At 32.3% G+C, this 23,361-nt stretch overlaps 2 protein-coding genes and 1 pseudogene across 2 annotated transcripts; all 3 read left to right on the top strand.

Annotated features, from left to right (window-relative positions):
- The first annotated feature begins 4,127 nt into the window (after positions 1-4,127).
- LOC114714258 (mitogen-activated protein kinase kinase kinase 5-like) lies at positions 4,128-7,941 on the top strand. The gene is made up of 6 exons (XM_028898989.1): positions 4,128-4,430; positions 5,510-5,742; positions 5,860-5,935; positions 7,236-7,298; positions 7,426-7,586; positions 7,854-7,941. Exons 1-6 carry the CDS (start codon positions 4,128-4,130, stop codon positions 7,939-7,941), a joined length of 924 nt encoding a protein of 307 aa, XP_028754822.1.
- A 5,180-nt stretch (positions 7,942-13,121) lies between these two features.
- On the top strand, positions 13,122-15,031 carry LOC114714257 (purine permease 21-like; annotated as a pseudogene).
- Positions 15,032-16,594: 1,563 nt separating this feature from the next.
- LOC114714256 (probable purine permease 10) lies at positions 16,595-22,881 on the top strand. The gene is made up of 2 exons (XM_028898988.1): positions 16,595-16,672; positions 21,583-22,881. Exons 1-2 carry the CDS (start codon positions 16,595-16,597, stop codon positions 22,864-22,866), a joined length of 1,362 nt encoding a protein of 453 aa, XP_028754821.1. The 3' UTR covers positions 22,867-22,881.
- Positions 22,882-23,361: the final 480 nt, after the last annotated feature.

Genomic DNA, 23,361 nt, shown 5'->3' with positions numbered 1-23,361 from the left:
CCACAAGTGAAGATTCCGTCATTGAAGAATTAGAAAGTTAAGGTCAAAGATTTAATTTGAAGTATGTGTAAGTAGAATATTATGATAGATTCGTTAAAAAAGTAAACATCGTAATTAAACTCTACTATTCTCATCGTTTTTTCTCTCAAGAAACATGAGACCTTAAAATATGATCTTTTCTGTTATACCTTGGATATAACCAAACAAGGATTATGATGTCATTACAATTCAATAAATCCTTTACCTACTTTAAAAAGATGGAAAAAAGAAGATTATCGGTGGATGATTGCAGTTACAAAATAGAAATTATATCGACAAAGTTCATTGCATCAAACATGATGACTAAAGTATACATGTGTTAAAAGGAAATAAAAATTCTCAGCCAGCTGGAAAATACATAGTATTATGACCATGAAATAGTAAGTATTCTACTGAGTTCTGATTTAAGCTGAGGAGGAAACTATATACACACAATTAATTAATCACTTGGTTCATGTATAATTAGGTTGGAAGCCACATTTCTCTTTGTATGGAATACATCCAACTGGGTTCATTGAAGAAATATATCAAACATGAACCTTTGATTAAAAATTTTACTGCGCAAATTCCGTCTGGGTAGGTTTACCTGCATAGCAAGAGAGTAGTTCATAAGTATATATCATAAACACACACACATCACATGGACTACCGCACGAGTTCTGGTCATATCATAACACGCTCATCTTGTAGGATCATCTCAAATTACTGGAGATATAGAGAGTCTGAAGTTCGAAAATAAATGGCCTCATTTGTCACATGAATGCATCTTGTAGAAGAGATATCCAAGAATTTATGTGCTTAGCCAAACCACTGTCAACCAACTTTACAATGTTGTCCGAATCGACAAGGAGATTGTCTGGCTTTATGTCCCTATATAATCATACATTAAAATACAGAAAGAATGATATTAATTAAGGTAATCCGAACAAACATTAATTAAAAATTAATTGCAGATATATAATTGAAGTCATGAAACTAACTGGCCAGAGAGTTTTTTTTTTTTTTGGTCCTAGACATGGATATCCTCTTATTGAAGGCAATTTTATTCAAGGCAATATCGGACACTAAATGTGTAGGCACATCTCCCAACAAGGATTCGATCCTTAGTTTATCATGTTGTGAGGGACTAGCCTCTTCTGCTAAACACAATCCCTGTTGGTAATTAGAAAGTTATAATTACAAGTATTTGTGTATGCCTAGCTCCCTCGGCGTACTAATGTCTCTCTCGTACTTTACGTTTGTTTCGTTGCGTGTTCATGCAGACATGGATATTCGCAAGTAGCCACCAAGCCACGTGGATGAAATCGGACGAGCAGGACAAACAATCAGCACCCACCACACAAGGAGAGGTTTCAAACCAGAAATCGGAACCAACGGCAGAAGAAACATGACTGAAATTCAGAGCAATGTAAATAGGATTAGAAGAAAATGGGAATAGCTGGCCAAAAAAAACAAGAAGAAGAAAATGGGAAGGGGCAATAATGTCTTTTCATAATTTACTCAATTGCGATCAAGTATCTTTGGCTTCTTGTGTCATTTTCTTCCTTCTTATTTTATTTTATCTTTTGCCAGATTAATAAAACTGTACATCATAAAAAATATTATCCGCCTAATTTTCTTCCAAGGCCTCTAACAGACAAACCTGGAGTGGCGACTGAAAAGCAAAACATTCAGAAATTGGATTCATTGTTGATTTTCTCGACTACTTTCAAAGAAATAAACTCAACCAGAAACTACTTCCCTCTCAAACCAACTTCGCTTGCTGCAAGAGCTTTGATTATTTTAGGAGATGTTTTGATTAGTGAAAAAGTGTTTTTCAAAAGTATTTTTTCACAAATGAGACAAATCTCTTTATATATTTATTTTGTATACGTAAAAGTATTTTTAAAACCATGATTTTGTTTCCACTCAAACACTCTCTTAATGATGCTGAGCTCAATCAAATTGATAATAACTTTCGAGAATTATTCAAGAGTCAGTTATTAATCAAACAATTCGTTACCTGTCATCAGTTTGAATTCCACTTATCCAACTCCTAATTTTTTTTTTAAAAATATTCGCCCGTATATACTCCATTTTCCCAAAATACCCATCCTTTTAATCAATTATATTGGCGGTATTATACTATTATTAATATAGCTCAAAAGTCATATAAGAATTTAATTAACTATAATAGTGCTCGATTCAAATAAACAACTCAAACATGACCAGGCCATTTCAAACCTAATGCTTGGTAAAATAAACTAAAAATGATTGCATCACAACATTAAAAGGTTATACAATAACCACACAAAAAAGTCTCAGGATCTTGTATAGAGAGAAAAATAGTTATTATCATCAATGGATTATTAATGTCCTTAAGTGAGATATGAACGATAGGATAAAGTTTTAAAAAAAAAAAAATCAGCTGTTAAAGTTGGCGTGGGGGCATATATGCTTGGTCAATCTTTTAATATCTTAGCATGGTTTATACAAGTCATGCCGCTTGAATTCAAAACAAGCTAAGTATGACTGGGCTAGTTCAAACCCAATGTTTGATGAAATTAATTAAAGACCATTACACATCCCATCAAAAGGTTATACCATAACAACAACAAAAAGTCTCGGGATCTTGCATGGAGGGCAGATATATATAGAGTTATTATTATTAATACATTATTAATATCATTAGTTAGTTAAGATGAGACATATGATAAAGGATGGGTTAAAAAAATACTAAGAATCAGCTGTTCAAAGTTGGCGTGTATATATATATTATATATATATATATATATATCCTAGCTTAAATTATAAAGTAAAGATGGACTTGTCATGGTTCTGGCAAAAACAGAGGAGGGGACTTTTGGATTTTTTTTGCCCCCTCTTATTATACCTCATATACTTATTTGAAAGTTCAAACTCGCCAGTCACAATCTCATGTTCAATAAAGTCTTAAAAGAAGTACTTGATATCAATTGAGCCAAGAGCTCCTAACATATGAAATTTAACACTATAATTAACTAAAGATGAATTAATGGAAAGGTTATTAGGATATTTTATAAATAATATCTCTATCATTGATTGAACATCTCTAACTTGCAACAATTATGGTTGTGTTGTTCTCGAATTATGAATGATTTTTTATTAAAGAAAAAGCTCACAGGCGTTGTTTATCCAGTGGTATATTTTTATTATTTTATTTTTTTATCATAAAAAATTACTTAGCAGGAGATTCTTGCTTTTCTTCGTGATTTTTATGCTCTTCCATTTAAATTAATTTCTTCTAATGTCTTTTCTAATTTTTTAGAAGATAGTCTTTTTTTCCTCCTTGATTTAGTATTATGTAAACTTTGTTGATTCTAATATATCATTTTGCCCTTTTTTTAAATAAATAAATCTAAAAGTGAAGTTAATAAAACAGTGTATGTTGCGTATGTCTGGAATTCGAGTAGGGGATTCACGGAACATGACCTTGATATTCAAGGATTCCAAGAAGAAAAAGTAAAATTTGATTACAAGAAAGGAAGAAAAAGTAAAATTTATTTTAAAGTGAGTCAGAGTAAAATTCAGCCCACAAATTCAGAGTAAGGTGAGTCAAATATGATTAATTTCTGTTTGGAACGGAAACATTTGTTTATTATAAAAAAAACAGATTATGTGGCCACCTTTCTTTTAATCTGTTGATTAACTGGTAGGTATTTGTTGTTAAACTCATAAGTTGACTCATCAAATTTATTGTTTTTGCGTTTAATTTTAACTTGTAAAATCATGTTAACTCAGTTTTTACAAGTAATTTGGTCACACTTGACAATGAGCTAATTTTTTAATGAGTCGAATATGTATGAGATAAAACTTGATTCAAAGATGATATTAAAACCCAGTTGTTGTTTTTTTTTTCTTTTCGTTTTTTGATTATTTAATCGTATACTTTTAATAGCTATTTTTATTTATAGCGGTTAACTCTCCACCAGAGAACGTTTTTAGTTGTCAAAAGAAATATAACGACTGAATTGCCCTTAAAACATATCCATACCTCATCGATCATCCAAACTCATTCATCATACGCCGCGGGGGGATCAACATAGCTTGTTGAAATCGTGATGAGATTAATGGTTTCTCTTTCTGAAGATTCCATCTTGGTCTTGAAGGGTTTCATGGCTGGTTTTATGCAGATCACGGCTATAAGAACGGAGGAATGTGTTGCTGATTGCTTTGTCAGACTGCTCTACTTAGCGGAGGGTCATTTAGAACCGAACATGAACTTTTTTGCCTATCACCTCCGATATATTCCAACTTTTTTGGCTCTTGGCATCTTCTATGCTCTATTTCCCATATCCTCAGTCATATCCACTGTGTTCATCACCTTCTTTTTATATATTTACGCAGAGCTACTCTGCAAAATCGCAGACCAGGTGTGCCAATTCTTCCCTTCTCCTAACAAGTATTTAGATCCATGTCAAATATATACCTTATTAGCTGCTACTAACCTTCACTTCATTGTGCCACAACAATAATATATACCTTATACACAATATCTTGAGTTGAGTCATTAATCTACTTTACTAATAAACATGCTTTTATGAACTTGTTCTTAAATATATATGTATATACTATCTCGGCTACTTAAAATAAGAGCTAGTTTGATATTTATTTTAGTTCTAAATATAATATCCCGATCCATTTTATCTATCATATTAATTTTATTTTTTCAAAATAACCCTTGTAATAATTCGCATGTTAATTGTTCCATTAAATGGTAGTTCTAACTAATATGTATGATTAGTAAGAATATTCTAAGAAAGATAACACCTTGTTATTACAAATAACTAATTTAACAAACTTCTTTAATATACTCAAATTCATCAACTAGCTCTTATTTTAAGTACAAGAGGTAGTGTGTATATATATATATAAAATTGTTGCTTCAATGATCAACCAGGTACGTATCATAACTACTAGCAGCTTCATGGTTATTTTATTTCAGTCTGCATACATTCAGTTTGGTTTAACGCTTCTTTTAATCAGTGTTCAATCTTTTTTTGTCGGGTGTGATGTAGCAATGGGGGAAAAGACAAAATAAAGCTTGCAAAATCAGGTCCCATATGCCTAAGTTTGATCCCTGATCCAATCCTGTACTGTTATTTTGGACTAAGTCCAATCTATAACTTTGAAAAGCAATAAAAGAAAACAAAGAAAGGTCCCACTTGTTTCTTTCATGTGAGTCGTTCTAGCATCTTAAGGCTTCAATGTGTCAAGTATAATCGAATCTTGCAATCTTTTGAATCTCTCTTGTTGAGCCATTCAACACCAAATATCCTTCTCCATTTAATTTAAGCCAAGCAAAGGGCGGGTTTTTTTTTTGTGTGGATAAAATTAAAGGCAAATGGACATTAAACTATGAAAAAAAAAATGTAACAAATTGTTTTAGCATCTCACCATGTCCTTAACAATACGTACTCAACAAATGGACATTATATTTTTATCATTGAAGCCTCTTCTTCGAACACACAGTCAGTTAATCCAACAGATTCCTGATGCTGCTAATAATAGTTCAATCCCTTCTATCACCAACTTTAGCCAAGGGGAAACCCAGGATCCTGTTGGTCAACAGAATTATAGCGCTCCTCATTCAGTCTTTTCTACCTCAAATTTTAGCCAATGGGATATATGGGATCCCCCTATTGGGGGCGGTGGATTCGCATTTGTTCATGTTGCCTCTAACAGGTTTTTACATACTTCTCGGACTAAATTCATATTTTGATTTTATTTTCTTAATTTCATCGCTTGTTCGTCAATAATTGTACCATAAAAAAAAATGTCTCGTGTTTTTATTCTTGACAGAGTAACCGGAGACCGGTGTGCTGTAAAGAAACTGAAAGACCCTGACAATTTTGACAACGCAAGATTTCTTATTCAGGTACCTTTTTTGTTACAATGTTTATTTGTGGCGGAGCAAATTCCATGGTGTTCATAAATTTAAACCGTCTAAATTGATTTTGGATGCCCCGCGTTTAATTTAAAATTTTAATGTATTTTCAATAAATTTTTATTTTAATACACATCATTACTTTTAACACTATTAATGACATTTTAGCAGAATTTTAACACCGTTACACTTTCAGGGACTAACATTTTAAAATGGGTTAAATTCGAGGATTAAAAATATGAGTTTAAAATTTGAGTGACTAAAACCAAAATAAACCCAAATTTAAAGGATAAAAAATTATATTAAACCTTTTAAAAATTGCAAATTGTGTCGCGTGTTTTGTCAAACTAACCTTCTTTTTTACAATCCAAACATAATTTATATCATAGTAACTTGCTTTTATCTTAATTTAATTTTTCAAAAGTCCATTGAAATAAAAGCAAATTCTGTCATTATAAATCTAAATAAGCCCATAGTTTCTAAATTGAGAAGTGATGTTTATGTTATTACGTACAAGTTGTGTTTTTGCCCATATTTATAATTAAGGCTTAGAGTAAGTTAAAACAATTTGATCGAAGTGAAAAATACAAACTCTATACTTGCTTTAAGATGTAAATTAAACAGATAACTACAGTAACAAAATATATATTAAAAAATAATGATTAAAGTGGATTTAGTATCCTAATCTTTTTTTGATACATCCAACACCTTAATATTTATGATAATGGATGCATTATAAACAATAGGATTAAGATGCAATTTTTTTGATAACAATTAAGATGCAATTTTAACAACAAAATTTTAAATCAAAAGCGTCCGGCACTAATTAATTTTGAAGGGTGTAAACATAGACATAATCATTAAAAAAGAGAGTAATTTCATTACTCATGTTAAAAAGCCTAAACGTCTGTTTGTTTTTCTTAAGGTGGGTCCCACTCATTTGCGCTTATTTCTTCTCCGTTCTGGTTAGTCATCTTCTTCCATCTTTTTTTTTAATGATTATGCATAATTTTGCATCCTCCAAAACAAAATGGTGCTAGATGCTCTCAGCGCAAAACTTTATTATTAAAACTATACCTTAACCCCTGAAAAATAATATTCGGGTGCTAAATGCACCAAAAAAAAAAAAGATTTGGGCATTAGACATTATAAATAAGTTCAGACTGTTAAATGTACTTGAAAAATAAGATCAGAATGTTGAACACACCTTTATCACAAAAAAAAGAAAAGGAAAAAAAAATCACATGCTTCATTATACCATAGTGGGCTAACATGTGTTTTTTGCATTTAGGAAATCGAAATTCTCAGCCAACTGGAGCATCCAAACATTATAAAGTATCGTGGGAGTGAAAGAGTAAGTTATGCACTAATTTATGGCGACAGAAGCATCAATTGTGCATCATTACTTGTTTTTGAATTCGCCACAAGGTCCTTTTGTGCATGCGTGTGCCTAATCAATATATGGGTTTGTGGGTGAATAGGTTGGAAACCAGATATGGCTATTAACGGAATATGTTCAAACTGGGACACTCACAAAGTACATAAGTGAACTAGGCGCTTTCCAAGAACGTTTTGTTCGAGATATCACTGTCCAAATTCTCTCTGCATTGGCTTACTTACACAGCAAAAGAATAGTCCACAGGTACACATTCCATCCTGTCTCTGTACTCAGTAGTATTATGTGCAACACTGCATCAGTTCCTCGTAACTGCAAGTATTATCTTTTTTTGGTATGTTCATCGATCTCCCTCCAACTGCTTGGTTTATTATGATATGTAAATATTTCGTTGTGATTTGCACTTAATTATACTCATCAACCGTATGGTCCAGCCAAGTTTGTAATAATTTATGTTGTTATAATCTTTAACTAATTCAACTTTTTTCCCCCTTTACTATTATGCTTATATAGGGATATCAAGCCCGATAACGTACTCGTCGATTCTTATGGCATTGTAAAGCTTATTGACTTTGGTTTGGCTAAACATGTAAGTACTTGAATATCTCTCCTACTGCATCTAGTAAACGTAATTTTATTAAAATTTCATTATTCCTTTAAGACTTCTGTCTTCCTCTTCACTTACTCAGCAATTGTGCGTTTTTTCCCCCCGTCCCCAACATGCATGTTGAAATTTGAATGAGCCTCTTGAAAAGAAAATTACTTTCTTTCACAACTAAAAAAAAAAAAATTGCGTGTTTTCCCCCCCCCCCCCTTTCTTTCACTCGATCCTGGCCTGCATCTCACATCACTTCAGTTTTCACCTCGATTGACTTTTTAACACCTAGGGAATTATGATAGTCCCTATATGGTCAGCAACGCTAATAATAACGGGCTTTTCTGTGTTGAAAAGGTAAATGATTCTATGGGCAGTCACTCCATGTGGGGAACTTCACATTATGCAGCTCCAGAGGTATGCATTTTCATATACTCTATATCATCATAATTTACAAAACTACTACCTCCGGTCCTAATTATAAGACCCAGTTGATTTATTTGAGGAGATTAAGGAAGTAAGTTAAGTTAGTTATTTGTAATAAATAAGTGTTGTCATTCCTAAAATATCCTTGCTAATTAAGTATATTGGTTAGAACTACCATTATTAGAAGGATTATCTTGGAAAAAAATACATAAATATGAGAGACAAAATAGATTCGGGTCTTATAATTAGGACCAAACAAAAAGTCAAACGGAGTCTTCTAATAAGGACCGGAGGTAGTATTAATTAATTAACAAACCATGTTTCTCATGCAGACTCTTCAAAATCAAGAATATAGCAGCTCGTGTGAAGCCTATAGCGCTGATATATGGAGCTTGGGTTGTGTAATCATTGAAATGTTCACAGGGAAGCGCCCTTGGCTTGATCTTGATTGGGTATAACACCTTTAACCATTATTATCTTTCATTTTTCATTCAAACAAATATATATACACACACTAATTCGAGTGATGATGATCGGTAAGGGGCTGATTAATGGATGGTTCAGTTATAGTTAAACTTAGCATTAAATGGAATCATTTTATGCAGTGGCAGGTCAACCGTGAAGTGTGTTGGAACAAGCAAGATCCTGAAATACCACAGGATTTGTCGACTGAGGGTCAAGAGTTTGTCCAATTATGTTTTGAAAGAAATCCAGCGAAGCGGCTATCAGCTGCAGAATTACTGCAACATCCATTCACGTCTTGGTAAGTGCAGTTTTGCAGAAAGGCATAACAATGGAAAGAAAATCCTAAAGATGGAGAAATTAAAGAGAAGAGAGATATGGTAGTATAGATGATTAGTACTTCATTTATAGAATAGATTTCTTATATATCTAGGGCTGAAAACTCACCGATTTCTTGATATAGATTTTTTTTTTAAAAAAAAACTTTTTAACTGTTATGAATAATATCATTAAGTTGTGGATGTCCATGAATCAACAACTCATAGGATTAATGACCTTAATTATGGTCTTCATGAATCAAAACTTCCAAGCAGACTTAGCTTTGCACTTTCTTCTCGCTTTCATGAATTTAAATTAAAACATTAAGTTAAAGACCTTTCATTTGAAGACCTTTCATCAAGTGTATGTGCAAAAATTCTTGATAATGTGCGCCACATTATATTCTTTGGGTTATTTTTTTAATGACCAAAGGCCTATGAATAGAGGTTTTGCAATTTTGGCTCATGACTAGGATTTGAATGAATGAATGAACGAACCAGGTAGGATTATAAATTAAATAGACGCTCCAAATCCTCCTCATTCAATGAAATGAAGAGAAAAGAGTCAGAATATTGTGTAATAATAAGATGCAGATGGACCATATATATGTGTGTGTATATTATTTTAGTAGGTTTTGATTCAAAACCCTAATATATAAGACAAGCCTAGTTGAGGAGAGACTGCTTTTCGCTCTCTGTAACTTGAAGAACAATAGTTTCTATTACGAGTAACTCCTACTCCGAAGAAGAAAAACCTACGTTTGCTGTTGAGAATTTGATTCCTGAAGGATTCAATTAATTAATGGCCATATAGTTAGCGTGAAACTCAAATTGTTACTTAGACTCTAAAAATCAAGAATCAAACTTGCGTTTAAGGAACAAGTTACACCAAAGTTTATCGTTCTGGTTAGATTGGAAGAAAAGTTGAGAGAGAAAAAAATGATCACAGGAGAGAAAACAGAGAGAACAAAAAATTAGAGGGAAGTTGTTATCATCCCTCTTACTTGGATAGATGAGAAAAAATAGAGAGAAAAGAAAATTAACAAATATCTAAATGACTAAAATATCTTTATCAAAATATATCATATTTAAAATTAAATTAAATTAAATATTGTAATAGAAAAATTATACTAACGTTAGCATAATCAAATAATTTAAAATCAAGTTATTTGGTTTATATATATTTTCAGATTATTATGCTTTAAAACCAAATTATTTAATAAAAATATTGTTTTAAGATAAAAAAATAAAAAGTGAATAAATTTTTAAATATAATAAAAGAAAATAAATATGGAGAGGAAGTGAGAGGAGGGGCAATCATAAAAATCTTGTTTTCTTTCCCAAATCTCCATATATGGAGAGAAAATTTGGAGAGAAAATAGGACATGGAGCCTATCTTATTTTTTCCTCTACTTTTTCTTCCTCCCATATTTTTTTCCCCATCCAAGCAAGAGAAAACTTGTTTCCCCTCATATTTTTCTCCCTAATTTTCTCTCAATTCAAGCAAGGGTACGTTTTCATCACCATTTTACAATGAAAGAATCCTAATACAACACCTGAGATATGTGTTATGCCAATCTACTCCGTCTGATTCTACAGATAAGATTTATTTAAAATATTTTATTTATTCTTAAGTTCAAATTTTCTCACGTCTCCTATGTTAATTGTTTTTTTTTCCCTCTTAATACCCCTATGTATTAGAGTATTTATATATCTGTAGTCTCCTTCTTTTGTCTTCTTGGTATGCGATTCGAGGAACGACCATTCTGTCTATTAATGATTTGTGGGACGTAGTTTTCTATTGGGCTCTGTTGGATTCAGATTCAAAGCCTACGGACTACAGGGGACATTTGGTTTCGTCCTTTCCAGAAAATCTGATTTTTGGGATTAAATGATGACGTGGAATAATTATATACCTAAGTTTTGTTTTTATGAATTTTTTAAAAATTATGAAATAGTTAAAAAATGTTGCAAAGTTCTTATATTTGAATTTTTAATATTATTTGAGAGCTTAACGTCACCAGCCAGATTGTTAACTAAAAATAAAACATTTTTTTCAGGGAACAAATTAACTACGTGTCCCCAACATTTTGATTATTTACACACACATACATATATTAGGAAAATTAATCCTTTTATGTGAAATTAAATATTAATATTGTAGTCTTCTTATAATTCACTTGAATTGATCCTTATGCGTTAATCTTTTTGTACCAACAAAATGTCACTCCTTATACATTAAAAGAATTAGAGTTAATCCCTACATCATCTTTTTTTTTTTGGCCAATAATCCCTACATCATCTTAAACTTTAATTTTTAGTCCTTAAATTATACGCGAGTCAATCTCATGTATCATTCGTATTTTATTAGTAATTCTATGTAAGTTTTTATTTTTAAAATTACGTTTACAATCATTTATAAGTATGTTTTACATAATTTAAAATAAAATTTTTATGTACTTATTTTATATTTTATAAATCATGACTCAAAAATTATTTATAAATTATTCCAAACGTAACGGCCAGTGACCAAATGGGCAAAGAGACAACCACATGCGACAACCGACGCCAAAATAGTGGTTTTTCTCAAAGTTTTGTGTATGTATTGTACAAACTATATATTTTAGTGACAGACGACAAAAAGAAGAAAATTATAATGAGATGGTAATTAAAAAAAATTATTATAAGTCCTAATAACAAGTAAGAAATTATTATTCACTATTTTAGAATTTATCAATATAAATTGCTCTGTTATTATTGAAAATTTTTAATAGTTATGTTTTTTACTTGAAACTTCTTTCTAATTCTCCCATAAAAATAAGCACATCAGCATGCATGTATATATGTTTTGTGTTAGAAAACCACAAGTGGAAGAACTTCGACATTTTATGTTTAGATAAAAACTAAACTATAGTTTTAGAAATAATTTTACGGTATACAAAATAAATATGTGGAGAAGGTTACCTTAATATACAAATAAATAAATGTTTTTAAAAAATATTTTTAAATATATCCAAATACCCTTTTCGAGAGAACTAAATGCTCCTGCCCGGGTCTCCTTACCAGATAGATAAATAAATACTCCTTTCCGGCGGTAAAATAAATACTCCTTTCCGGCGGTCTATCTTTAATTGTGACTATATGACTTTCTCAGATTTAAGTGTTATAGGACTCAATTAAAGATACCTCTCCCAATTTTTTTTTCATTTAACGTACTGGAACTTGTAACCTCGCGTTTAAGCAATTAAATCCCCTTCTACTAGGATCAACACCTAATGATCCTTCTCATTTCTAATATAGAGCTTAGTGAGAGGCTGGACATAATCATAGATATAAAATTTTAATTCATTTTGTTTTTTATATTTATTATTTTTCTCAAATTAATATAGTTAATTTGTTAGTTGATATTAATCTAATGTCACATGGGATATTTTGGAAAAAATTATGTTACATCTGTTATAACCAATTGATTGATTGATTGATTAAATCTTATTAATTTACCTAAATTAATCAAGAAGCTCTTATATTAATAATAAAAGTAGCGTTTATTATCTATATATCAACTCAAGTTGGAGTTAGTAATAAGGGAAGGATTCGCCTTTTATTATCATGAATCATGCAAAACATATTGTTTCAAATATTAGACAAAAGAAAATAAAATATTGTCCACTTGAAAGTTAAAATAACCGAGTGAGTACTCAACTGCCAAAATGACCCCCCGGTCCCCATATAATACCTAATACGTCACCGGTACTTGAGCATTGTTGAATCGTACTTGACCCCTATCGTGTGCCTCCTATCTTATTGTATATGACTCATATCTATCTCTTTATATAATACTCTTCCAGTCCTAAATATAGGACCTCTTTTATAGTATAAATTACACTACAAAATGGGTCTTATATTTAAGATCAGAAGGAGTATATCAATCCATCTCATTTTGCTCTCCCACTCATTTTCTATAATTTCTTCACAATCGCCATGGGAGAACCTCAAAAATCGCGGCTTTCCGTAATTGGTATGTCAAATTTCTCATCTTTTACACACACATACTATCATGTCTCTTTTGTTCGTAGATCACAAATCATCCTGCAGAAATTCACTGTACATATATAAACATGATCTCACTTCAATGACATAGCTACTTAAAATTGATTTTCAAAGCTTTTTAACTTGTATCCATGAAAATTACCTGCTTGAAATTAACTGCCTGTATATGCATGAGGAGGATGCAACAGAGGAATATAGCATGGTTCTAGTATAAAGTTGGATGATTTGTAAGATTACGTGAACTTGAAACATAGGCTGACTTTGATCAATCAACCCACCGGATATATCTATGTAATATAAACGCGTTGTTGCATCTCATGATATCATTGTCTCTCCGGGTGTTTAAGTCGCCTACCCACTTTCTTCGTAAAAAATGTGATCACATGTGTATAGCTAATGAATCGATCATTTGAATTGTTTTCTCAGAATCTGGTTGAGCCAGAGACAAGAATCCAAATGTTGATACAGAGTCTGATGCAGCCAAGCAAACAGATCACAATGGAGATACCGGTGATATCCCTAATGAAGAAAGCACAGCAATCAAAAACAAAAAGAGACATCAACGTTGGTTAAGAATAGCCTTCTATATTGTCTCTGTCTTGCTGGGCCAATCAGCTGCAACACTCTTGGGAAGACAGTATTACCAAGAAGGTGGACCCAGCAAACGGTTGGGAACACTTGTCCAGCTTGTGGGTTTCCCTATTCTCCTCCCGTTGTACTCTATCCCTGCATCCAAGCAAACCTCTGCTACAAATACAGTTATTCACAATCATGAACAGCCCTCTGTTTCAAAGCTAGCACTTGTTTATGTCTCCCTTGGTCTTCTTGTTGCATTAGACTGTTACTTATTCTCTGTTGGTCTCTCTAACCTTCCTGTTTCTACATGTTCTCTTACTTGCTCCTCACAATTAGCCTTCAATGCCTTCTTCTTCTTCTTCCTTAATTCACTCAAATTCACACCTTACATCATAAACTCTTTAGTCGTTTTAACAATCTCCTCCTATCATACTGATTCTCCTTCAGCATACACACAAGTTTCAAAACAGAAGTATGTGATCGGGTTCATATGAACAGCTGCTGCTTCAGTTGGGTATGGACTGGTGCTTTCTCTGACACAGCTTGCATTCAGAAAAGTCTTCAAAAGGGTAAGTTTCAAGGTGATTCTGGACATGATAACACACCAATCACTTGTGGCACCATTTGCAACACTAGTGGGGCCGTTTGCTAGTGGGGAGTTCAGAAGTTTGAAGGCAGAAATGAAGGGGTATAGAATGGGGAAGGCAAGTTATGTGCTGAATTTAAGCTTTACTGCTATAACATGCAAGTTTTTAATGTGGGATGTGTGGGCTTGATTCTGGAGGTGTCTTCTTTGTTCTCTAATGTCATAAGTGTTTTGGGTTTGCCGATTGTACCGATTTTGGCTACAGTATTCTTCCATGACAAGATGAACGGGTTGAAGGTCATATCTCTGTTACTTGCTTTTTGGGGTTTTCTCTCGTACATCTTCCAGCAATGCTTGGATGAGACCAATTCCAAGACTCAGTACAGAAACAATGATGCTTTATCCAGAAGCTCCCTGCTGTCACAAGGCGTGAATGGAAAATCTGGGTAAGTAGAAACAGGTCACTATGATGCTGGCGGTCCAAGAAAATATTTATAGTAGACGCAGATATATCAGAATTGGATGTAACTGAACTTTTATCTCATTGGATTCATGTCTGTAAATTAGGTTTATCCAAAATTATCTCAAAGGACAATCTAAAAATTCTCAATGTTGTGGTGTTATTTGCAGATGTAAAAGTTCAAGTCTCACTGAGGGACAAGAAACGAACGACAAGTAAATTTAAAGCAAATCCTACAGAATGTTCATGTTCGGTTCACATAGCACATATAAACTGAGCGATTTTACACAGTATGTGTATAGCAGTTACCGTTGTTTGATTCCAATCATATGCTTTTTCAATAGAAGGGCCACCAATTTATTTATCACCAATAACGAATGAGACTGATGTTACATTGGATTATCCAGTTACCTCAACATTTGCTGCTTCCCAGTCATCACATAAAACAAGTTGGCCTAGGGATTTGTGTTGTTTTCTTCACTCTTCTACTTCCGGGAACCTGACAAGCGTATTATAATTCTTGATCAAAGCTGACAATTTTGTGCAAAGGTGTAATGATACAGATTTTGAATGGGATGGGCCAAGAATTAGGTCATGGCCTTTTGGGAAAGAGAGACAATGCTTAACAGGCGGTGAAGAAAATTCTGAACCCTTTTCCCTCTTATATGCTTAATGATGGAGTAATTATTAAGTAGGTATTCTTATTATATTACATCACTTATATTCCACCCAATTTTAAGGTTCTAAATCATAAAAAATGAGCCTAGATGTATTACAGTTTTATACTTTGCCCCTCACCTTCCTACCATCTTCCTTAATACTTCCTGTTTTCTTTCTCGATCTTTCATGGAAATTATTATCCTTAACTCTTCAAGGATCACAAAGCGTGGTGGCTGCGGATTCTGAGTTTATCAAGGAAGGTGATAGTGCTTCAGTTATACCGTTTCCGTCCCTTGAAACTCTTCATTTCATCTCCATTGGATTTGAATTTCTAATTGCAAGTTTTTGACGTCCTTGTTTGATGACATGGAACATCTTCTCCCAAATTTAGAAGAGCTAAGCTATGCATAGGGAGATGTCCAGAAATGGAGCCATTTTCATCGGGATTCTTACCATCCAGTTGGAAACAACTTGAGATAAGAGACTCTCACAAGTTTAAATTATGGCCTGCATTTTAGGTGCACTGATCTGATATCCCTTATTCCAATTACTAGTTTAATACTGTTTTGCGCGCGCACGTGTGTATATGTATGTCTTACATGCAAGTAGACAAGTATGCAGTGCTTCGCCATGCAAAATGTTATTCAATACTATCTTTATTTTTAATATAAGAGCTAGTTGATTAATTTAAATAAATTAAAAAATTAATTAAATTAATTATTTATAATAAATAAATATTGCCTTTCTAAAATATTATTTAATGAAATATTTAACATGTGTAACTATGAAATTAAAAACTGAACCGGACCGGCTGGTTTAAAGTTTAAACCGTAAACAGGCAAACCGATCACCTTTCTGGTCCAGGTGATCACAAAAGCTGAAGAAGAACTGAACCAGTGTGACTTAGTGTAAACTGAAGTGAGCTGGGACTAACCCAAATAACCCGCTGGGCTAAGTGGATTACCGGTCTATTTTTAAAAAAAAGGGGAAGGAAAACTCCGCTACCGGATCTCGCTGCTGTTCTCCTTACCTGCCGCTACCATACAAAATGGCCTCTTGGTTGTACTCCCTCTTCCATTCTAGTAATTAGATCTCCCTCTTCGACCATTGTAGACACTGACAATGTTAAGTTCAAAGAAGAGGACTGATCAATTTGGCCAAGGAGAAGTCATGGAGGCTGCTAAAAGTCCAAGCCTTAAGGTGCACTCCTTCTAGCTTGTGGGTGAGTTGAGACTTGCTGGCGGGTGCTCCTCTCTTGTTTGAGGAAATCCGAAGACACTCGCGGGCTGCTCCTCTCTGGTTTGAAGAAATCCGAAGACACAACTGATAATGGCTCTTGATTGAGGAAATGACCTGAGAAAGAAAGTGATTATTATTAATTCATTATTACTTTTATTTGAGAAAGAGAGAGTCAGAAAAGGTATTAATGGAGAGGAGAGAGATAAAAAATTAGAAAAATTACAAAAAAAGACCTCTAATTATATAAAATTATAATTTGAGACTCTCAATTTGAAAAATAGCAAATAAAGACCCGATCTTACTTTTGTAAAGATGAAATCATGATAAAATATCTGAAATGCCCCTTAGTCAAATAACAAGTTGACTATGAAAAATGACAAGTTCACTTTAGCGAATGATAACTTCAGTAGACCAAATCACACCTTGGATGAGGGTATGCCGAATGACAGGTTGACTATTATAAATAAAAATCATTTTAGCGAATAACAATTTCAATGGACCAAATCACATTGAGGGACATTTCGGACATTTCACCCACATTTCATATTTGCAAAAGTGAGATCCGGTCCTTATTTGCTATTTTTCAAATTCAGGGTCTCAAATCATAATTTTACATATCAAGAGGTTTTTATTTGTAATTTTTCCTAAAAAATTTGTCTGCGTGTGAAAAAAGAAAAGAGAAAAGACTTGATGTGTTGAAGAAGGAAACAGAATAAATCATAATTAAAATAAGAACATATTTATAAATTTTAATTAAATTATATTATTTTAATTATTATGACTCCGATTTGATCCTAATCTAATCCACTGATCCCTTAACTTGCTGTCTTAACTGGATCATTCACCGGTCTGGTTTTTAGTACCTTGTGTGTATTACTACAAGAACTATATTAGAAGAAATGGAAAAGAATGAAAGACAAAGTGGAGTAGGATCTTATATTTAAAACCAAATTGAATGCCAAACTAACTTTTATATTAAAGACCAATATAATTACATGATTCAATGAATCCACAAAAATTATTACTCTTCTTATATGTAACCAGATTCATGTGAGTGAAAAACCAACTTGTAGGAGTCTTTTTCTTATTTTTATGCTTTTATTTACTCTCAATTAACCTCTTGAAGCATGCATTTCTTGAGTTGGAAGATTTTTTGCTACTCCTCTGGTCCTTAAAATAAAACCTATTTAACTAATTTGATTAGATTAAGAAAGTTAGGTAAGTTAGTTAATTATAAGAAATGTGACACGTTTTTTCCTCAAACACCATAATTATCTTTTTTAATACCCATCTCCCTTTTCTACTTGATTTGGTTAAGGGGTATCTATAAAGGTAATTTAGAGAAAATTAATAAATATGATAAATGGGTTTTATATTTAAGACCAAAACTAACTCAATAATTGGGTCATATATTAAGGATCGAAGGAGTATTTAATTGTTCAATGACTTCTTCAAATCCTTTCATCTAATTCTTATGTATACAGACACTCCCGTCCAAGCCAATAACTTGCTACCATGCATTCATTCCAGTGCTTTTCGGAAAAGGGGTATGGTTATTATTCCACCCACCATTCAAAACTTTCTGTTCAAATTAGTGCACAAATTATATTGTGGTTAAATTTATAATACTGAATTAATGTAAATGCCAACTCTCAAACTTGCAGCTGTCTCATTTTTGGCAGGGGCTTGAAAATCCATGAATCTCACATGAATTTAGGAAGAACTGTTAATGTGACGAGACACCCCACAAATTATATTGTACTAGTTCCAGTTCTTAATATAAGACTCCGTTTAATTTTTATTTGGTTTTAAATATAAGATCCTAATCAATTTGTCTCTTATATTTATGCAATTCTTTCCAAGATAATCTTTTAATAATTTAGCTTTAGTCAATACACTGGATTAGTAAGGATATTTTAAAAAAGATAATACCTATTTATTAAAAATAACTAACTTAACTTATTTTTTTAATCTCCTCAAATTAGTCAACTAGCTCTTATAATTAGGACTGGAGGTAGTAGTATTTTGCCAATCTAAGTTCTCTTGCTTTCTTTTTTTCTTTCTTTCTTTTTTTGGCTTATTTCTTTCATATTTCTTTTTCATGCTCTCCTTTATAGGGTGTGTTTGGATTAACGTTAGACAAAACTGACTTCTAGTTCAACTGATTTTTGTAACTGAAATTAGAGTAAAAAGCAATTAGTGTAATGTGATTTATGTTTGGATAGATGCTTTTAAAAAGTCAGTTTAAAAAATTGAAAGTTATTTCGATGATTAATAAAAAAGTTAGTTTAGTTATAAAATAACTGAAAAGAACATAACTTTATTGAATAGTAGTGTTTGAAATTTTATATTTTTAATGTGATAATAGTTTAAAAAAATATGTAAAATTATTATGATAAAATATAAATAGTTTATTTATAAAATTATAAAATAAAAATATGTGGTACGGAGAAAAATTTGAAAACACATTATAATAATTAATTAAATATACGTAATGGATAAACTTGAATATAAATTAAAATGTATTTGGTATGAATAAAAGCTCATTATGCTAATGAAAGAGACGAGGCAGAGAAAAAAATATGAAGGTAAATCTGGGATGCTCATCTTTAATGATTACTGTTTGAAACTGTAGTTTGAAAAAAGAGATTTTTCTCCGTTGAATCTAACTGAGATTGAAGGCCATAAGTTAGTTAGAAAAGTTAGCTCAACCAAATAATATTGTTTGTCCAACTCACTTTGCGATTTCAGTTTCATAATTTCCAATGAGTGTTTACCGTTTGTAACTATAATCCAAACATGACCATAATGTTTTCTCGTTTCTTTTTGTATTTGCAAGAGTACTTTGTTATATTGATTTTTTTTTTTCCCTGGGTTGTAAGGAGCTTAGGTATTAGAAAGTCTTTTTCCCCCAGTTATTGCATTTCTCTTAGCAATGTTCATGGTATGAAAACCAAACCGGGTTCGATATGCTAGTGACTAGGCTGGATTTTATTTCATTTTTCATTATTGGGCTTAAAGCAACATCATTTTAGGTTTTTAAAAAAGTAGCAATCCATCATATTTGTGTTTTATTAGCTTTATTTTATTGGATTATGTGTAGTGTATATATAAATATTCTAATTTCCAAATAAATAATTATCTTTTTATTTAAATATTACTTTATTTAGAGTTATATGTAAATATTTTTATCCATTTAAATTAAATTAAATTATTCTAAATGATTGGTTTGATCTGATTTCGGATTGCAATTCAGTTCTAAATTTTAATTCGAAACTTCAATGATATCCTTCATATTATTCTTCATATACAATAGCATTTTCATAATTTCTAACATAGGCATCTAACTTTATAATTCAAAAATTATTTAATTGTATAATCGTGCAAGACGAGAGCACAGCTGAGACTTATCATTCCTTTCTTCTTCTTCTTCTTTTTTTTTTTAATTAAAGAGGTATAAACAGGAATTAAGTTGGGAATTGGCTTTTGCAGGAAAAAAAATTGGAAATTGGTTTCCACGCTCATGATTCAAGATAAATAATTAAATAATAAGTATCTCAATTGAACTGTCCAAATTAAAGTCAGTCGACCAATATCTAATATTATTTTATATTTTTAGTATATTTTAATTTTAATTGACGTGTAATCTAAAATAGAGATGATTTTTAAATTTTTGTTTTTAACAAAATAAGCTATCATAAAATTTAAAGCTTTAAAACCCAAATTAAATCTCATCACAATGATAAGATCATATAAAGCTGGGCCGCAAAGTCAAAAGCAAAAAGATAAAAGATAAAAAAGATAAAAATAACCTGAAAACTAAATAAGGCCAAGTCTGTCTGTCTTGCAACTTCGCAATAATATGCTTCACTGATCAACCTGGAAAGATGATAAAAATGAGCATCCTACAATAAAACATATGAAAGTTACCAATATGAGTTAGATTTAGTGGAAGGACCCAGATGCTCATAATGTCTCTGAGAAATGTCCATGTCCACATGTAATGACTAATAATGCCTTAAATAGTATTATCTTTAATAAGAAGATATTCTTAGCAAAAAAAAAGTTAAGATCAATTCAGGTCCCAAAAAAGGTATTAATTAAATATTACTATCAGTTATCTGTGATATTTAACTCTTATACATACCAATCATGCAAAACTTGGTTGTGCCAAATATCTTAATCTAACCAACCTAGCATTCAACTATCAATATGTCACCCTATCATTTATCACCAAATCCAATAATTGAGTATTGTGTTTTTGGGGGATATTATCACCAAATCCAATAATTGAGCATTGTTTTTTTTTGGAGGGGGGTTTGATGTGACACATACCATCGTCTCTTCTATAATTCATCTCTCTATATATCATAATCCATTTCATTTTGCACTCCAAGTCTCCAACTCATTAATTACTCTCTCTCTCTCTCTCTCTCTTCCTTTAATAAAATTGTTCACATTTGCCATGGGAGAAGCTCAGGAATTGCAGCTTTCCATAATTGGTATGTCAACATTCTCATTTTTCACATATAGATATATTATCATATCTTTCTCTTCTGTTCTTAGATCACAAATCACCCTGTAGAAATTTGCTGCACATGTATGTGATCTCACACACGCATTGCATCTCATCAGTTTGGAAATTCTATAGATATTTCAGTCACCTATTAATTTATATTTATTATTTTTCTCCAAACTAAGTTGTCTAACTTATAAACTGATATATGATCTAATGACATGTATAAATATTTCAGAAAGATAATGTAATATACATTATAATTAAGCAATTTTTTTAATATTTCAAATTAGTCAATTAAGTCTTATATTAAAAATTTGAAGAAGTATTTAGCATATTTACTCATGAGTGACAGGAAGCTCTTTTCTATTATCATACAACATGTCTATATAGCTATAACAGATTGATCGTTTCAATTGTCTTAGAAGCTGATGAAGCAAAAGAAAAGAAACCAAGCAGTGATGCAGAATCTGACTCAGACAAGAAAACAAACCCCAATGGAGATACCAGTGATTTCCCTGATGAAGCAAGCACCACAATCATAAACAAGAAGAGACACCAACGTTGGTTAAGAATAGCCTTGTATGCTGTCCCTGTTTTGCTGGGCCAATCAGCTGCAACACTCTTGGGAAGATTGTACTACCAAGAAGGTGGACACAGCAAATGGTTGGGAACACTTGTCACTTTTGTGGGTTTCCCTTTGCTCCTCCCGTTTTATTCTATTCTTGCATTTAAACGCCCCTCTGCAACAAATACCAGTCACAGTCATGAACAACCCCCTGTTTCAAAGCTTGCATTTGTGTATGTCTCCCTTGGCCTTCTTGTCGCGTTAGACAGCTACTTGTTCTCTTTTGGTCTCTCTTACCTTCCTGTTTCTACATATTCTCTTGTTTGCTCCTCACAATTAGCCTTCAATGCCTTCTTCTCCTTCTTCCTTAATTCACTCAAACTCACTCCTTACACCATAAACTCCTTAGTCCTTTTAACAATCTCATCCGTCCTTCTTGTCTTTCACACTGATTCTCCTTCGGCATCCACACAAGTCTCAAAAAGGAAGTACGCGATCGGTTTCATATTCACAGTTGCTGGTTCAGCTGGGTATGGACTGGTGCTTTCTCTGACACAGTTTGCTTTTAGGAAAGTTTTGAAAAAGCAAAGTGTCAAGGTGATCTTGGACGTGTTAGTGTACGAATCACTTGTGGCAACTTTGGCAATACTAGTGGGGCTATTTGCAAGTGGGGAATTTAGAGGGTTGAGGGCAGAAATGAAGGATTATGGAATGGGAAAGGCAAGTTATGTGCTGAATCTGAGCTTCACTGCCATATCATGGCAACTTGTTAACGTGGGATGTGTGGGTTTGATTCTGGAGGTGTCATCAGTATTCTCAAATGTGATAAATGTTATGGGTTTGCCAATTGTACCTGTTCTGGCGTTAGCATTCTTCCATGACAAGATGAATGCGTTGAAGGCGATATCTTTGGTGCTTGCTCTTTGGGGCTTTTTGTCATACACCTACCAGCAATACTTAGATGGGATCAATTCTTATACTGATGGGCACAAAAACAATGATGAATTTCTCAGCGACTCAGTATCAGAAGGGTTGAATGGAATATCTGGGCAAGCAGGAGTAGTTCAGTGATGATCTGATATTATTTATAAGCTTTAAATTTGAAAAGAAATATAGTCTATTTTATAAGTTTTAATTTAAGTTTGTCATAATGTTTAAGATATTTTTTCAAGAAAAAATTACAAATAAAGACTCCCTACCATGCAAAATTATGTTTTGGGACTCTCAATTTGAAAGATAGCAAATAAGGACCCGGTCTCACTTTTACAAATATGAAATATGGGTGAAATGTCTAAAATACCCCTCAGCCAAATTGTGATTTGGTTTACTGAAGTTGTCATTCGTTAAAGTGAATTTGTCATTTCTCATAGTCAACTTGTTATTTGGCATACTCTTAGTCAAGTTGTGATTTGGTCTACTGAAATTGTTATTCGCTGAAGTGAACTTATTATTTCACATAGTCAATTTGTCATTTGCTTAAGGGGCATTTCAAACATTTTACTACGATTTCATATTTGCAAAAATAAACCCGGTCCTTATTTGTTACTTTCCAAATCGAGGGTTACA

Source organism: Neltuma alba, unplaced genomic scaffold, assembly GCF_004799145.2.
Source record: "Neltuma alba isolate B1F8T4 unplaced genomic scaffold, ASM479914v2 tig00011497_pilon, whole genome shotgun sequence".
NCBI lineage: Eukaryota > Viridiplantae > Streptophyta > Magnoliopsida > Fabales > Fabaceae > Neltuma > Neltuma alba.
Note: the sequence above shows the minus strand (reverse complement) of the source record. Positions and strands in the feature narration are given on the sequence as shown.

Coding starts and splice junctions, on each gene's coding strand:
- LOC114714258 (XM_028898989.1), top strand. CDS start 4,128: ATGGTTTCTCTTTCTGAAGATTCCATCTTGGTCTTGAAGGGTTTCATG. Junction 5,936..7,235: donor ACGCAAGATTTCTTATTCAG/GTACCTTTTTTG, acceptor TTTTGCATTTAG/GAAATCGAAATTCTCAGCCA. Junction 7,587..7,853: donor AGCAAAAGAATAGTCCACAG/GTACACATTCCA, acceptor ATGCTTATATAG/GGATATCAAGCCCGATAACG.
- LOC114714256 (XM_028898988.1), top strand. CDS start 16,595: ATGTTAAGTTCAAAGAAGAGGACTGATCAATTTGGCCAAGGAGAAGTC. Junction 16,673..21,582: donor CTAAAAGTCCAAGCCTTAAG/GTGCACTCCTTC, acceptor CATGAGTGACAG/GAAGCTCTTTTCTATTATCA.